At 46.1% G+C, this 17,449-nt stretch overlaps 1 protein-coding gene across 4 annotated transcripts in view; it reads right to left on the bottom strand.

Moving 5' to 3' along the window:
* Positions 1-8,665: 8,665 nt before the first annotated feature.
* Positions 8,666-17,449, bottom strand: part of LOC143426267 (uncharacterized) — a 68,622-nt gene continuing 59,838 nt past the window's right edge. For 2 of the 4 annotated variants that reach the window (XM_076899602.1, XM_076899613.1), the window contains 3 exons: positions 14,539-14,562; positions 13,600-13,715; positions 8,666-9,267 (listed from right to left, as the gene is read on the bottom strand). In XM_076899602.1, coding sequence (XP_076755717.1) covers positions 9,058-9,267; positions 13,600-13,715; positions 14,539-14,562 — 350 coding nt within the window. In that variant the 3' untranslated portion in view covers positions 8,666-9,057. The remainder of the gene's footprint in view (positions 9,268-13,599; positions 13,716-14,538; positions 14,563-17,449) is intronic. The other 2 variants (XM_076899622.1, XM_076899630.1) reach the window with 1 other exon arrangement.

The raw sequence follows: 17,449 nt of genomic DNA, 5'->3' as shown, positions 1-17,449 counted from the left end.
CCACGTTTCCTCAATTTTGTATACGTCCACTTTTGCTGCCGACTGGTTTTAATACTCCACGTTTCTGTACGATTGTAATACAGTTGAATATGAAAAATAAATTTATATACACGTTAGGACAGTTTCGAGAAAAAAGAGATACAAGAAATTGGAGACGACGATCAAAGTAAACGAAACGGTAAACGAGAAAGCAAAGATGTGATCGAAGACGTCTCGAGTTGTGTCAGTGAAGTCAGTTTTCAGGTTTCTTTCAGTTTTTATTTCGACACCGTCGAATTGCACATTCTTTCTTCCTCTAGTCCCTTCCCTCTAGTTCTCTCTTTCGACAGCCGAAAGGGAGCGTCAAAAGCAACGCCCGTGGTTGATCCAAAGATCGACGGTTCAACAAGGGCGTGTCCACAACACAAGCGACTCGGATTAATCATAAATAAATTAAGTTTAATTGCTAAGTAATAAAACGTTAATTACATATGTCAATGATAATTAATTTAAGTACAACACACGTCTCGTGCAAAAGTGTAAAGAAGTTTCTTTTTCGTGCTACACTCAATTACCATTTTTTTTTTGTATTTTTTTTGCGTTTTTTCTTTTTATCTTGTTTGTTTTGGTTTGGTTTGGTTTGGTTTGGTTTGCCTCTCGCCTCGACGTAGGTTCTACCACTCTTTTCTCGTCTTCTTTTCACCCCACTCATACGTGTACATGTGTGTGTCTCATGATGATCCTGTGTCTCTGTGTGTTACAGTTTTTTTTTCTTTTTTTACTCTTTTTCCACTTTAAATGGTTCTCGACTACAATAAGCTCTTGGTAAAACGTAGTAACATCGTAGTTTACAGTAGTTTACAATCGCCCACAGCGCTTCGAAAACTTGCGTGTCGCTATTACATAGTTACACGTCCTCGCATGCCGCGATCGAGATCCCCGCTCGATCGCTCGACTCGTTTCCTCCTAATTTTCATTTTATCCCTTAATCAACAATTACGGAAAAGAAAGGATCCCACTCGAATCTCTGGCTATTTCTCGTATCTCGCAACAAATCTCGCGATCCCAACGATTTCTCTGGATCCCCGATCGCTGATCGGTCGATCGACGAGCGGACACTAACAAACTGGTCACTTACAAGAAAAAACTAGCCTCCCGTCGATCTACCCGATGGATCATCCCGATCGATCTCGCGGGGAACCTCGATCTTCTCGTTTGCAATCGTCTCTCTCTCTCTCCCTCTCTCTTTCTCTATCTCTCTCGCACTCATCCGTCAAGCATTCGTACAATTATTTTCTCGGAAAATTCTCACCGCAAAATTAACGACACGAATTCAGAGATGCGCGAGCCACGTTTCAACGCCTCACGCTCCCCATTCAACCCTCTCCCGCACGCACTCCTCGCTTGTGTGTTCCTGTGTACGTGTGTCTCAGTGTGTCATTCACTAATGAATACGTAAGTGTAAACAATAAATAATGTATCTTCTTATTTTTCATCTTTACTCGCGTAAAATCTACGATCCTTTGGTATGTCCACGCGGCGATCGGCGGATCGTACCGCGGTCATCGATCATCCAGCCCGGTCGTCCCTTCGTCGGCGTTAAGGGAACAAAAAAAAGGAAAAAAAAACCAGAGAAAAGGAAACGACGCCGCTAAACCCGTTGGGATCCGAAACCATGTATCCCCGTTTTCGATCATCGATACCCCTCGCCCCAGCCACTTCGCCACATCGCACACTACTACGATCCTCTTCCCGTTTCGCACATCTCCGTTTCCGTTTCCCCCTCGAGTCGAACCGCGCAGGTACGCGCCTCGCCTCCGCTCGTTTCCGCTTTCGCGATGGAAAAAAAAGAAAAAAAAGAAGAAAAGAAAAACGTCCCGTACGAGCTGTCGTTTCCTCACAGCGCGGCGCATTCTCTTTTTAAAAACTCTAAAAGGGAGTCATTCGTCCCGTGAAAATCCTCTCTTCTATCCATTCTTCTCATCGTCCCCCCTCCCACCCCCTCTCTCAGCTCTTTCCTTTATTATTAGTATTTTTTTTCCTTCTCTTTCTCGTCATTTTCCTTTCTCACCCGTTGAAAGAGAGAATACGTTCTGATTCGTCCCGTGACATCGAAGGTACTCTCTGTTTCGTTGGCTCTCGTACCACCCACCCCCCCAACACCCAGTTTTACCATCTTGGATACCGACACGATGAATTCTCGTATTATAATAAATATAATAATGTATACTTGCTTTTGCACTTGTATTTTACATTATTTCATCTCTGATTAACTAATCGATACCTTATTGTCGTACGAACCGTTCGCCTGTTCTCTATATCAACCCCACCTTCCCGACTATTCCTCCCCGTCTTTCTGCCGACGATGGTTGCGTGTCTTATCCCCATGACCGTAAGTTCTGATCTCTCGCCGCTCTAATTAACGGACGCTTGCTTAGGTTGGTGAACGGCCCCGAATCGCGGCCATTGGTCCTCGGACTTTCTCGTTCGGATTCTGCTCTTCGATTTGCTCACTACTCGCTACTCGCTGTCCACTGATACGAAAGGTGCTATTGGCTCTTTAATTACTAACTTTACTATGAATTCATTTGATTTTTGTTTCTTCTATTTTCGTTCTACTCTAATAGAGAAATAAGGTGTTTCGCTGTTTTTAAGTACTAATCGAGGTAATTATTGCATGAATTTAGAAGAAAATATGAAGAGTCTCAGTGGACGAAGCGAATCGTAGTCGAGTCGAGAGCAAAGATACATCCGTCACCCTGAACCATCCGCGATCTCGACGCGTACAATGATACAATGATATTATCCACCCTCCCGTCCAAGGACTAACACCTTCCACGGCTAACGCTTGTTCTCCATCCCTTCACCTGCCACCTTCTCCACCTCCCTTCATCCCTCCACTTCCCTATCGATTTAAAACTCGCGCGCGCGACTTGCGTCGTTGCAATATAAAAAAACGCGTATACACACACGGACCCGAAAGATAGATTCTCTTAATCCCTACGGTTGTGTTCTTTTTTTTTTATTTTGTTTCTTATACCCTCCGTTATCGTAATTATTATTTCTGCCTTTTAATATATATATTTATATATTTATATTTATAATATGTTCATTCGCCTACGGCCCACCCTTCACCCCTGTCCATTCGTACGGACGGGGTGCGCGCGCCCATCCTCGTCGTGATATCCGCGAGCCCTTGAAAAACCGCGTCTCTCGTCGCTCGACGATCTCGTTCTGTTATAGCTTATGGTGTAATTCACGCGCGATTCCACCCTTAAACCTTTCTTCCGCCATTGATCATCGATTCGAGACGAATCTGCCACGCGAATAGATCGTCGAACGCCTCATCGTTTCTCGCCCACCTCGTTCATCCACCGTTGTGTCGTCTCGTAGCTCGACACTCGTCGCGTTTTGCTAAACCTTGTAACGTGTTAGAGCAATCGTCGATCGATCGACAACGAGGATCGACCGGCGATCGAACCCCTTGGATCGCTGGGGTTTCAGCTACGCTAAATTTATAGATCCCGCCCCGTACCCACCCCCTAGACCCTAACTAGACCCCGCTGCCTGAAAATGGCAATTATATTTATATATATATATTTATATATATATAATATATCATTCATTTATATATATTTATATTTATATTCATATTTATATTTATATATTTATATTTATATTTATATATAGTATATATATATAATTATATACTATGTCCTTGTTTTACGGTTTGCGGTTTCTGTATTCCAACCATCATCTACGTCGACGCGCGTGTGTCCTTCTGTTCTCCATTTCCTTGCGATAACCCACCCTGCCCCGAGCCCACCCCCAACAACCCCTTTTTAATCCTCTCGTCGTGTTCAGTTCTCCTCCGACTCGTAACGCGACGTTTCGATTCTTCACCCTCTCCTCTGAACGATACGCCGCTCCCTTGCTCGGAAAATTTGTCGGATAATTGCTCTAAACGGTAGTCGATCGAAATCTCTCCTTCATCCCCCTCTCTACCCTTCGCTTTTTGTTTAACAAAGAACGCGTTTATAGTACGTTTATATTAACTGTCAATTATCTCATCTTCTTGTTACAATAATAAAAAATTGCGATAATAATAATGATAGTATAATAGGAATGAGACAGCGATATAAATAATTGGTAATAGTAATAATAATAAGACTAACGATCGTAATAAAAGTGACGAAGGTGACGATGGTAATGGCGATGACGATGCTCGTGAAATAATAATAATAATAATAATAATAATAATAATCAGAGTAATAATAACCATTAGAATAATATTCGCGATCGCAATTAATTAGTAACCGCAATTAAACGCGTATTTACAGTTTTATCGTACAGTCAGTTTCCTTACCGCGTCCTTCCATTCCCACGTCCCGTAGTTTTCCCAAAAATTCTTCGTCCTAAACAAGCCTCTCGTTCTCGAGTGAATCACGGGTAGAGTTTAGAATTGCAATTTCTTCCCACGAAAACGCTCTAGCCGCTCTCTTCTTGGTCTCCGCTTCCGGTCACTCGAACCGCGCACGCGAGCGTTCGTTCTTTCAACGATGCGACGATTGCCTCACAATTTACCCTGCATACTCGTCATACTCTCTGCTCGATACAAACTGTCGTTTCGATGTTCCTCGCATTCAGATACTTGGTTCACCTGTTCCCACTTCCCAACGGTCTTGATCCCCTTCGTCTTTGGTTCCCTCTCCAATTGCGATTCGGTACATCGGTTCGCCAGTATTCTATTTTTACACTTTGGTTAGTCTCATGATAAGTACTATCACTGTACTCGCGTCTTCGCTAAGTTTACTCTCGTCTATACTAGTTTACTCTGTAACACATTGACGGCTGCTGTCGCTACTCTTGCGTTTGAAAATTTTTACTCAGTTAGCTTACTGTGCTTTTACTCTTCGCATACGTAATTATAGTTTACTGTGTCAAATTATCCTTATCCCGGCGACATATCGGTGACTGTTGCAATTGTTACTCTTTGAAACTCGTGCGTTTCACCCCCTCTTCCCCCAAGCCTACGACACCTGTCGTTACTTTTTTCAAACTCGAACCAAGACTCTAAACCCGATCAAGTCCTCGACGCTGGAGAACCAACTTCTCTGATCGCTCTCACGCAGCCATTTTTAATCACCCCAACGACATCGAACCAAGTGCTTCGCAACAATTCGACGCATCGTTCGTTCGCGCCCCTCATGATACTTCTTCGCGTTGGAAATTAGCCATGGATCGCCTGGACGCCAGACGAGCCGCAACCTCCACCAAAACTCGCACCCTCTAACCCGCCAACCCCTAACTCGAGCCGTCCTCGCGACGACTCGCGTACCGAAAGCAATAGCACTCGATCGTAACCCGGAGAAACGAGCAGTTCGTCCACGTGTATCACTTGATCCGCGCAATCGGTCACGAAACAGCGACGCCCCCCTTATAGTTATAATTAAACCGTTATTACAATAATATATGTTTACTTTGTACTATATATGATCTTATAATCGACGGCCGCGACGCACGCTTCCGTGTCCCCCTTACCTTCCACCCACCGTCCGCCATCGTTAATCTTGTCCGCATCCCTTCTCTCATTGTTCTCTCTTTCTCATTTAGAGTTTGGTACGATTAGTTCACCCAGCTCGCGCCCAAAATTCCACGCGATGACCGTTCGAACGACTCTGTTTCCCACGTTTCGTTGCATGCCGACCAGGCTCGCGGTTTTTGTCTTTTTTCTTTACTTTTTTTCTCGTTCGCGAGAGAAACGCAAGGATGAAACCGAGAGAACGCGGGACAGAAGAACTCGAACGACGCTTTTTTTTTCATCGACGAACGTTTTATAGACTAGTACAGAATCGATTTCTACGGTGGATCCGGTTGCGGATGGAACGCTGCACTCTTCGAGAGGGACCAAGGGGTTGCGTCCGATAGTGTGGAACGTTAAGCGAATCGAACTTCCTTGTCTTATGCAAAAACATCTACCAACTGGAGTCGCTGAAGTATTTCTTTTAAAAACCTACTCTCTTTTTCATTCTACCCCCATTTTGGTGTTACAAAATTCGCACGCGATTTTACGCGATGCTCTACGCGTTAAAAGTCTGTAACGATTCGCAAGATTAAGAGGAGTGCAACGTCCGCGCAAGGGACCTTACAAAAATCACATAGCCGGATACGAAATCGTTGAGAAACGCAAACCAACACCCTCGATCGGTGAATAACGGCTGCTCGCGTGCAATCGGGAAACGCGGAAAAGAGGCCGCTGGTCCGTTCTCCATCGCCGTGGCGATGGACTTCCTCTTCGTTCCTCTTCCGTCAACGCCGTCCCCGAATCGCGAAACTGTCTTCTTCGCCACGGTTCCTTTAAATATGTACAATAGCACAGCACAATTGCGGTACGATATCGAGTACGGTTCGTCTCACTCTCACACGCTCCCACGCACGCTCTCTCTCTCTCTCTCTTTCTCTCTCTCTCGCACTCGTTCGACTTTCGTCTCGTCGCCGTTTAAACTCCGTCGCGCCACGGCGCTCGTTCGAACCGCGACTCCGCGAGTCTCCGCTACTTCCGGCAAACGCTTGGCATTCCGCGCGCCGTCCGCTCGTCTTCTCCGTCGATTCGCGCAGAACAGCGTCCACTCTGATATACAACGTTCGTTTTTAACGTACATAGAATATATATATCACTTGGCACGTGCACCATCGACACGATGCCACCGTTTCTTTCCTGCTTCCCTCCGCGTCCCTCCATTTCTCCTCCTCCCGATTTTATTATCTCGCGTTAATAATTTCTATCGTTAGTTCTCCTCGTTTTTCTTCGGCTCGCGCTCCAACGTGCGCGTGTCACAAGCACGAGAGCGCGCTCGTCAAGGAACGAAGCTTCCTCGTCCATTCCGCGTCCCTTTTTGGTGAAGTCGACGGGCTCTCTCGAAGAGTGTGTGTGTGTATGTGTGTGTGTGTATGTGTGTGTGTGTGTGTGTGTGCGCGCGCGCGTGTGTGTGCGTGTGCATGTGTATGTGTGTTCCTTTAGCGACCAACGAGGACACGACGAGTCCTGGTGCACCCTTTCTCGATCATCGATCCCCCGCGCGATACTCGAGTTCCACGACCTCTGATCTCGATTCTACACGTTCCTCCGTTTTTTCGAATTTCGCCTTCCGCGCACTTCGAGGGGGTGAGTCGCTGTTCCTTTGCAGAGGGATTATTTGGGGATTTTTTCAGGGATTCATTGGATCAGGTGGCTATTAGAAATTTCATTTGGTATTTTTTTTTTATAAGAATAGCGGTGTGAAACAGCGACTCGGATTTTTGTAACGAACTTCGTCGATTGTTAGAGGGCTTGTTCTTTGAATTGGTATTTCTTAAAACTTGCGCCTCTTGTGGAATCTTTGCGAGATTTATTTTGTTAGAAATGAAACAGTCTGTCCTTTGAGACGTTCAAGAAATACCAACGCGATCCACGCGAGGTATTTTCTTGTTCGCTGAAAGGTTAACGCGTTCAACCCTCGGTAAAAATGACTAACAATTAAGTACGGTAGGTTAAGAGGAAAATTCGCGCGAGTGAAGGGTTGAACGCGCTTTTAAAATGCACAATTGCCAATTCGTAGTTTGATCGTCTTTTCTTTTTTTGATATTCGTCGAGGAAGTTCGTCAGCCTCGAACACGCTTCACTTTTCTGGAGAACTTGAAGCTCACCCCTTGCAATTTTGACTAGATAAAAAAATCGACCGGCCTCTCGTGGGCCCAGCCGACACGCGTGGACTAGAAAACGTTCTAAATCGAGGTAATCTTACTCTAATATGGCAAATTATGGCACCAAGTTCCCGGAGAACGGTCCGAATCTCGAATAAAAAATATTATCTCGCATGAAACGAAGGAGGGACGGGAACGCGAGCCTGTTCGCCGCCAGAGATCGATGATCGACACGATTTCCATCGACGCGATTCCACGATGCTCGATCTTAGCTCCTGGAACGTGGTTTTCGTTTCTGTTCGCGAAAGTCTTTCTCGTATCTCGTTCTCGATGGCAGATCGAATAGATTTAATCTGACGTACATTTTCTTCTTTTTCTTTTCTACCGGTAGAATTGCGATCGAAAGTTGTAATTTTTTTTTTCTCGTAAATTAATCGAGTCGAAAGGGTGTCTCGAACAGTTGAGGAAAAGTGGCGCGTCGTTTCGCGGGACGTAGCGAGGTTGGATTGCAATATTCACGAACAAGGCTGCGATCCGTTTTCTGTCGTTAAAAAATTATCACAGCGAACATGCTTCTCGCAGCCTGGCCATAAGATAATTACGCCCAGCGTGCACGATTTCATCAACAATTCTCAATCCCGCCTATCTTTTTCCCGTTTTAAAAAACCACTGAAAAATACCGCGTCCGCCCAGGGTATCGTGAAACGAACTCCTCAAAGTTCAAACGATAATCAACCGTTGATCGATCGTCGCGAATTGAATCAATCGAATAATTGCCGGTACGAGAACCTCGCGTTCCACGTTATCTACACGATGCATCCTCCATCGAGTAACTAGTAATTCGACGAGCACTCGTCTCTCTGAATTAAATCGACTAATTACTCCTATAAAAAATTCCACGAAATCTCTACTCTGAAATTGCCTACGAGCTCCCTTGTTAAATAAAAAATTCCACTCTAGCCTCCGTTAATATCCTCGGAGGGTGTTTCTCTGTTCTACACTGTCTCGCGTAAAAACGCGATCGTTCACGATCGTAAACATTTCCGACGCGCAAGAAAAGCTCGCGCGAGTATCCTCGATGCGAAAACATTGAGGTGGTTCGCGCGCGCGGGACAAAGCGCCCGCGGGCTGTTTCCCCCGTCCTTCCCAATCGGTGTGCCGTCGTGTATGGAAACATTTCGAAAATCCGCCAGGGTCCCCGCTACGTCATCGGTTTCCACGAACCGATAAGCGGCGAACGAACGGCGAAGCGGTCGAAAACTGACGTTCCAGGTCAGTCGAGTGTCTCGAGTCGTATCGCGAGCATCGCGTCGCGTTGCGAAACCGCCACCCTTACGAGAAGGGTAGATCTTCCTCGGGCGACTCGTCGTGGTACTCCTCGTGGTCGGACGTGTGTCACAAAACGTCGCTTGGCTGCCGTTGCCCGATACCTATCGTGGGCGATAGCTGCCCTTCCTCGACTGCAACCGTCTTCGGGTCCTCGTCCTTCCACTTGTCCATGGAGCGGCGTCGAGCGTTCATGAAGAAGTTGCCGACCGTCGTCGGCTCCAGGCCCAGCTGCCTGGCGATTGTCACCTGCATCTCTTTCGACGGCCTCTTCGTCTCCTGTAAACAAGCCACGTGAGTATTAATGGCGGTCGAGGTGTCATCACGCATCTCGCGTTTTATTGTTATAGTAACCGAGAAGTGAGATAGGTTAATTCTATGATTAATGCGATTAATGTGTATCGCGTTGGAGCGATGCGATGCGAGTGTGATACAAATCAGGTTTACGTGTTATTCGTTATCGAGGCACGATTGCGACTCGCGGAATCGAGTTCTGTGAATAAATAACAACTGCAAAGAGCTGAAGTATCTTGCGCCGGATCTCTCGACATTTCGCTCAAGAAACGCATCATCAAACGAGCGGATTGCTTTATACGAGTAATACTTCTACCCCTTTTCTTTGACTCCCTCGCTCCCTTAATTAATATTCATCCCCTCTCTGCGAATCGTCTCAACCTACAATCCTCCGCTCTGAATCGAATACGTGGATCGTTGAGGTTCAGATACTGAACGTACCACTTGTCACGTCGCTTCGATATTAAACAAGCTGTCATTTATATATTTCTTATCATCGATAATTTAAATATTATCCTACTATTTCTATTTGAATGTTACATGATGTATACAGATGCTACGAATCGAAGAAACGATTATTATCCAACATTTTATATAAGCATTAGCTACAAAATAGATACTTCTTCGCGTACTTTCCACCCACCGCGAACGCCGCACGTGTCATTTAAAATGACTCTCTTGATCCTATTCGCACCTACTCGCAAACCATCCCCAGCGTCGCGTCGTTTCGATGCGCGCCTCGTTCAAAGTTAAAAAACGAGGCTCGAGCCAGGCACTCTGACGTACGCCACCGTGTATATACTCTTTTTCCTTGGTAACAACCGCGGCGCGGTCTAAACCAGAAAGGACGAGCAGAGTAGCTCGCGGGCTGCTCGCGTGGACGGGGAATGGTAAACATTTCAGTACATGTGGTAAACGGGCTGGCACGCTTTCTTCCCACGCGACGTTTCTTACTCAACGTAGGCCGATCAATAATACGCCCGAAGCAGCTGGAGAGAGAGAGAGAGAGAGAGAGAGAGAGAGAGAGAGAGAGAGAGAGAGAGAGAGAGAGAGAGACAGGCAGGAGAGTGTGTGCGTGCGAGAGAGCGTGCGAGAGTGAGAGAGAGAGAAAGGGCGAGGGTGGATATCGATTGCTCGAAGGAACAATTATTACAAACCGATGGCCCGATGCGCGTGCATCAGAACGCAATAATTAACGCGTTCCGCGCGAAACGCAATCGTTTAACCTGGTAAAACCGATCAAATTGGGATGCTCGTTGGAACACGGATTCACACTACCCTCGCGCTGATTTAATCCTTTTCTCCCTCCTTCCGCCACCGCTGAAAGAGGGACGACGATTTAATGAAGACGGTTCAACCGTTTCATTCCGTTTCGCGCGAAGGGGTGGTTTCCGACGATACCAAGCGTTTGTGCGTTCGCGTACGATCTGCGAGATGTACACGTGAGATACGCGTGAAACAAATTGCACGTGTATATGTGTATAATAACCATGTATTGTATAAAATATGTATGCGTAAAATAAGTTTGTTCCGATCGAGAAATGTGGCGATAGGGAAAACCTGCGACTTCGATTCGCTCGTAGACGTAGTAGACGTTTAAGGAACCTGTATCGATATCCTGTCTGACTGTAATTCACCGCGTGTAACGCAACGAAACGAAGGTCTGCCGCCTCTGTCTACGGGATAGCAGTTCGGTATGGAGAGAGGCGTATCAATTGTTGGAAATACGGGACACTATCGGGCCGAGGATCGTGATTATTCCTTGACAGCCACTGTGCGCCACTGTGTGAAACCGAGCGAGCGAGAGGGGGCCAGGGCGGGGATTGTACGAACGTGTCAGAGGGTGAAGGGTGAACACAGAGGATCTTTAAAGCGTGGAAAAAATATCTACCGCTCGTCGATACACATTTCCCAACGAAATCCACCGTCTGTTCGATACGTACCGAAACATCGCTGCGAAATTTAAATGTCCAAGTGATTCCTCTCGCTCGTTCCTCCTTGTTTCTCTTTCTCTCGCAGTATTCTTTTTTTTTTAATGATGGTGGAAGAGTAGAGCTCGATGGTCGAAAGATTCGCGAGTTTTTTGGTCGATTTGAATCGAACGCGCGCGCTGAATGACACACGAGGAGAGAAGGGCGCGAGAAGTTTAAAAGTCGCATAATCGGCCGGAAAATAGAAGCGGAATGCGAGAAAGATCGAGCGGTTGCGTTAACTGGGCTAAGGTCAATTCGCCAACTATTTGGCATACTTCCAAAGAGCCGAACCGAACCGACGCTTTTCCCTTTTCCGCGGCCGGAACGCTCGCATTATTTTCATAGTTGTCCCGCGATAGCATCTCGAATCGCAACCCGCCCTTCGACTCTCTCTATCTTTCTCTCTCCTCCGTTCCCTCTGGCTTTCGCGGGAACTGCCCTCGAAATTAACCGGAGTACCGCCTCGCGACGCGTTCGAATTTAAGGGGGATAGAACGAGATCTCAATCGAAATTTCCTCCATTTCTCCTGAACTATAATCGCAAATGAACGAGCAAGCATCGAAGCGTTATCGTGCTCGAAAATAAGGGGGGTGAATCGTACGAATTTCGAAGGAAGAAAAAAAAGAAAGGTGACCCGAAGGGTAGAATAAAAAGGGGACGGATCTGGCTTTTAATAATACGATTTAATCGAATAAAATGTAGATTAAACGGGATTGTATAATATTAACGTAGAAATCGGGGAAACTTTAATTAAAACCCGATCAAATCCACCGTGGGGCTTCATCGATTAAAATCGACGGTGGACGTGGACGGCGATTGAATCGGGTCTCGAGCGTTTCGACGCGGATCAAAACCGAATTAACCCCCGCCGAGTCTGCGCGGATGTCGCGCAATCGTAACTCATATTTTAGTTAAAAGCCGAATTAGCCTAACTCGGTGGGCTCGCCATTGAGCAGCGACCGTTCCTCGATTCTGAATAATGCAGACAGCGATCTTGTTACCAGGCACCGAGTTACCGAACGACCGCGATATCGACGAGCGTGTAGAAGCGAGCGCGACGTCCGTGCTGACTTTCTCGCGTTTTCCTTTCCTCCGCGTCCGCTAGTCGATGGTAATTGTCTGGAGACTTACGAAATACTGTGCGTGTTGCTTTTTACACCTTCGTTTCAGTGTCGACTGCGTTCCGTTTCATTCTTTTTTTCAACAGCCTTGCATTTAACTTGTAATCGATATTTATTCGCACGCAGAATTTAGCAGCTTTTAGAAACGAAGTATCTAAGTGAAATATCGACAGATCGGAGTGAACTGTGGAGAATTCCGTCTCAGGTTTTATAATTCATCAGCGCAAATTATAAATCACGATCGAATGATTTTCTTCTTGCTGTATAACTTTTATGTATCGATCTATATATATAGAATTCCCTCTCAGACTTGAACTCTCAAGTATTCAGATAAATTCCGTTCGAAGGAATTATTGCGTTCAACGTTATTAGCCCGCAATGTTATTCGCGATTTCCATCGACGACGAGCGCCGTTCTCCGCAGCGTTTCTTTCCATCGCTGTACTTAGAGCGCGTGCATTAATAAAAGGAAGCTGATTTCTCGCGTGCGCCTGAAGAACCGAGGCGAGACGAGTTTGAGACCAGCCACGCGTGAACCCACCCTTATCGATCACCGTTGAATTATTTCACAGTCGATTCCTCGTGGTCGCGCGATTTCGCGATCGCAAGGAGACGTCCAGTGAAATAAATTTTGACAATAATCAGAATCGAGACGAAGGTTGCGAACGAGGTTGCTGGGTCAATGTTAATCCGCTCGAAAATTCTTTTTTCCTGGAGCAAAAAAGGGTTGTTGCTGGTCGTGCACGGGGGCGGCGGCACTCGACGTGGGTGCTCTCCACGCATGGAAGGAAACGCGCGTTCCGCGTGCTGTCTATTAAGCAGATTTACGGTAATTCAGTTAACTGAGGATTTGTTGGGAGAGCGTATCCATTAACGCGAGCGAAACTCGTCCTACTCTCGAGGTTTATTACCTTCGCGTTTATTAGTTTCCGTCAGTTTTTCCACCCTCGTTCTCCACCTTGATGCTCTGTTCTTTGATTAAGATAAAGAGTATCTTCGAAACGTTCGACTTTTACAAGTTAACCATAATGATTTCCAATCCAGAAGGAAAATTGTGTTAATCGTATGAATTGAAATTGAACGCATCGATTCTTCGAGACGAAGATCGAGATGGAATGTCTTGGAGCATCCCTTTGGCTGGGACAATCGAGACACGTAAAACGGGGGCGGTGGTATCGATCAAAACGCAGGAGGTAGAGAAAGTTAAGTTATACAAGACTTACTTTAAAAATAGCCTGTAGAGTACGGCGCTGAAGGTCTGTGAAAACCAGGCGCGGTTTCTTGGGGGCGGGCTGTTGGTGTTCTGCCTGGCTCGCCATCTCGTCTTTCCTCTTGCATGCTAAAAATCAGACGGTCCTTTAGTCGATCTACTTCGTTGTGAGCGATTACGTGGTATGGTCGAACGATTTTTAAACCGCCGCGGAAACGAATCGAAAAATGATTTAAAACAGGAAACAAGGAATCGTCTGGCCAGCTGTCATTTAACCCTTTGCACAAGGAGGCGTTTAAAAATTAGTTTGGATTTATTGGGCTAAAGGTCGCCTCTCGAGGTGCGAGAGAGTTAAATCGCAACTTTTCTCGATGGATAAACGATTACTTTTTCCATTTTATTTATAATTTATTCTCGAAATAATAATCGAAAGTGGGCGGAAGGTTGAGCGAAGATTGGCAAAGCGAATTATTTTCAGCACAAACGAGGGATGGAAAGTCGTAACTCTCCGCAAAGACCGTCAGTTTACCCGGAAGACTGTTTCACTGTCGCGAGAGTACGCGAACTAATTGGTAATTAGTGGATGAAAGGCGTACGACGCGAGAGGGAAGGAGAGGCACGCGAATCGATGGTGTTCCCAGTTCGAACAACCCCTGCGCCCACCCTTGAGTAGCCATTGTAAAACGCCTCAAGATTTTCCCTCTTAAAACGAACTATTATTGAAAAAAGAAGAGGAAGAAGAAGACGAAGAAGAGGAGAAGGTAAAGGAGAAAGAAAAAGGAGGAAAATCTTGAAGTTTCTCTTTGATTCTCGTGCAGCAAGTCCGCGACACACGCGTACGCGCGCCCACAGCGGCGGGGGTTACGTCTAATTGAAGATCGGCCCAATTAAGATGGCGGGAGAAACGAAAGGGAAACGATTCTCAATTCTACGTAAATTTGATCGTACTTACTTCCGCGTTGTGGAATCTGTGCAGCTGAAAGCAGAAAAAAAAGACAAATGTGAATCAATGGTGAACTTGCACAGGCGGACGACCCGTCGAAACAAAAAAATAAAAAGGAAAACCATTTCTATCGTTCCTTTATTTTTTCCTCGCGGGTCGTCGAACGTTCGTTTCGTGGCTTTCGAGTGTGTATGATGTTTCGTTCTGTTCTGTATATCTCTGTTATGCGTGTTTCTTGCATACACATATCTCATTTTTTTTTTTTTTTGCCATTGAACTTGTATCATACATTTCTTTACTTTTACGTTTTGTTTTTTTTTTTCTTGCAATCTTCTCGAACCACTAGCTTTGTCGTTCACGAGCAAAATTACTCAGTTTGCAAGTACGTACTCGCAGCCAAACCAAAAAACAATAATCAAATAAACAATCACGACTCGTTCTATGTATATATATATACGTGGTATAAATTACATTAACATTAAGACGACTGTCATACGGGCATAGAGTTAAAAACACGTACAACATGTCAGTGGAGACAGAACAGGGGTATATACGGGGTTAGGGGGCGGGCGGTGGGGGTGGTTTGTGGGTTCGCTTGCATAACCACGAATATCTCAAACTGATAGTTACTACAGCTGATAAACATCTCACTAAAGGGTTACCAAATAGGGCTGAAGGGGGGGGGGGTGAGTTCGGGCACGTATAATATATAGTATACAAATATATATTCAGTGTGTACGTATGAGACGATGCAAGAGAGTGTCAAGAGAGATGCATTTTCCTTGGAGAAAAGCGAGGTTTTTTTCCCCCAGTGTCCGTGTGGGTTCGTTTCGTGTCTCGAGTGAGTGATATGTATGCCTTGTTTCGAATCTGAGTGGTATTATGTCTCGTCAAGCATACGTTTTTTTTTTTTTCATCCCCCGTTAGCTTCCTCTTTTTTTGTCCGCCTCTATTTTTTTCTACCCTCCTTTCTCTTCTCTCGCTCGTTGGCACGCGTCCAACGGGCTGGAGAAGGAGAGAGAGAGAGGGAGAGAGAGAGCAGGAAAGAGGTAGCTGATTTTCGCCTGGAAAATTTTCCACCGACTCTCACGCGGATTTAAATCCAGTCTGAAAGACCGAAACTCGGAGAAGACACGTGCTCGATTAAACATGCTCCGGTGGTCCGATCAATTTTTTATCAGCCAGCTTTTTGATAATTAACCGGCGAGTCTGCAGACCGTAGAGTTCGTACGTAACCGACTCCCTGATTAATTTTCTGATCGAGATGTTTCCTGATTTATCGATCGCGATCGCTTGAGATCTTCACGTTTCAAGAAGCAGAAATTGTCGAGCAAACCGTCCGCGAAAGAGTAACCAGATCGTATGTTGAACGTAAAAATTGGAGATATCGTGCTCCAAAATTAGCTATTTCAAAATCTAAGGCTGTAACACACATAAGCGGAATTTATAAGGTAACCATGAATTATAAAGAACAGTGGCGTGGAACAGCCTCGCTCGAGTTGGTCCGCGCGGCGAAACGATTGAGCTTAACGCGACTCGAGCGTAGTACGTCGATCGAGAAGTTCTCTGAAATAATAACGATCGCGATATTACCTCGAAATTGCCGCGTAATCGCTGGTCGGCTCTTTGCGACGGTCTCTCGTCGGCAACGCTATAACGCGGTAATTGTCGGACGAGGCCGGAAGAGCGAAGAAGGAACAGAATGGGAGAAATAACGTTCGCACGCGTACATCGCTTTTATTTTCCCTTTTTTTTACCCCTCTCTGGGCACGAATTCCGATCGATCGGCTCGATATTAGATTAAATAACTCGTCAATTTTCCCTTTGTCCACATTCGAGCCTCGATCGGTCCCTGGAAACTTGGGAATCGGTGAAATCCACCGATAATAGCCGCCTTTTCGTAGGAAATCGAACGGGTCCTCTTGTATTAGCGTTTTAACCGTACGGTTCTGAAAGTGGCCAAATAATTGCCGATTTTTGGCAGAATTGCGATTTCAACGTCGAGGATGAACGATTTGCGATGGGAATGTCAAATCTTTCGAACCAGCCTATCGCACCATTAATATGACTCCATTCGACCTGACTGTCCATTGTACAATATATTTCTTTCACATTTTATATGTCTAAAGTGTACGATCGTGACTACTACAAGCAGAAGATTTCATTCGTTCACCCCTTCGAAGCAGAGCAACTTTATAATACTCATCGCACGACACACTGTGGCGCTATCGATCAAGGAAACAAACTCCTAGCCTACCCGGGAAACTAGTTCACGTATGAAAAAAAAAAAGAACGAACGACCCCTGGCCCGTCTAATTAAAACGAGAAGTTGCTCGAACGGCTCATTCCCAAACGAGAAAACTCTGGGCCGCGTCGGCCTGGCCGATCACCGGCCGTACACCTGCCAATTGCCAGAGTCCGAAAAAACATTTAAAACGACCCGTCCACCCCTGCTCGACCGCTAAGAAAAACCGGGGTAAAACGGAGGTCCACCCAGCGGCGGCATCGATCTGTGGACATCCAAGGGGGCTATCCAGTTCCGATTAATCTGCCGGTTCCCGAACGAACTGTCTTAAAATCCGAGCGTCGCCCCCGTCCTCTGCGCGTCGCCTCGCCCTCTCACGAAATGGAAGATCGCGGTCGAACACGGTGTGTTCTCGATTGAAATTTCTCCGTGGAAGGAGGACGAGACATGGAGAGGCCCCTCTGGCGCTCGCGGTCGATCCACGAAAATGGAATGGCGGAGAGAACGGCCGGGCGAACGGGACGAGAAGACACACCGTTGAAAAGGGGGATGGAAAGCGGGATGGGAGGGTGGTGGCCAGGGGGATGGAAAGGCAATCGCGTGCCATTAGCAAGCGGCCGATAACGAGTGAAAGGAGGCTCGCGAAAAAAATGCCACCGGGAACAGGGACACCGG

Source organism: Xylocopa sonorina, chromosome 1, assembly GCF_050948175.1.
Source record: "Xylocopa sonorina isolate GNS202 chromosome 1, iyXylSono1_principal, whole genome shotgun sequence".
NCBI classification, from domain to species: Eukaryota; Metazoa; Arthropoda; class Insecta; order Hymenoptera; family Apidae; genus Xylocopa; species Xylocopa sonorina.
The sequence above is the reverse complement of the archived record's forward strand: the minus strand, read 5'-3'. Positions and strand labels throughout refer to the sequence as shown.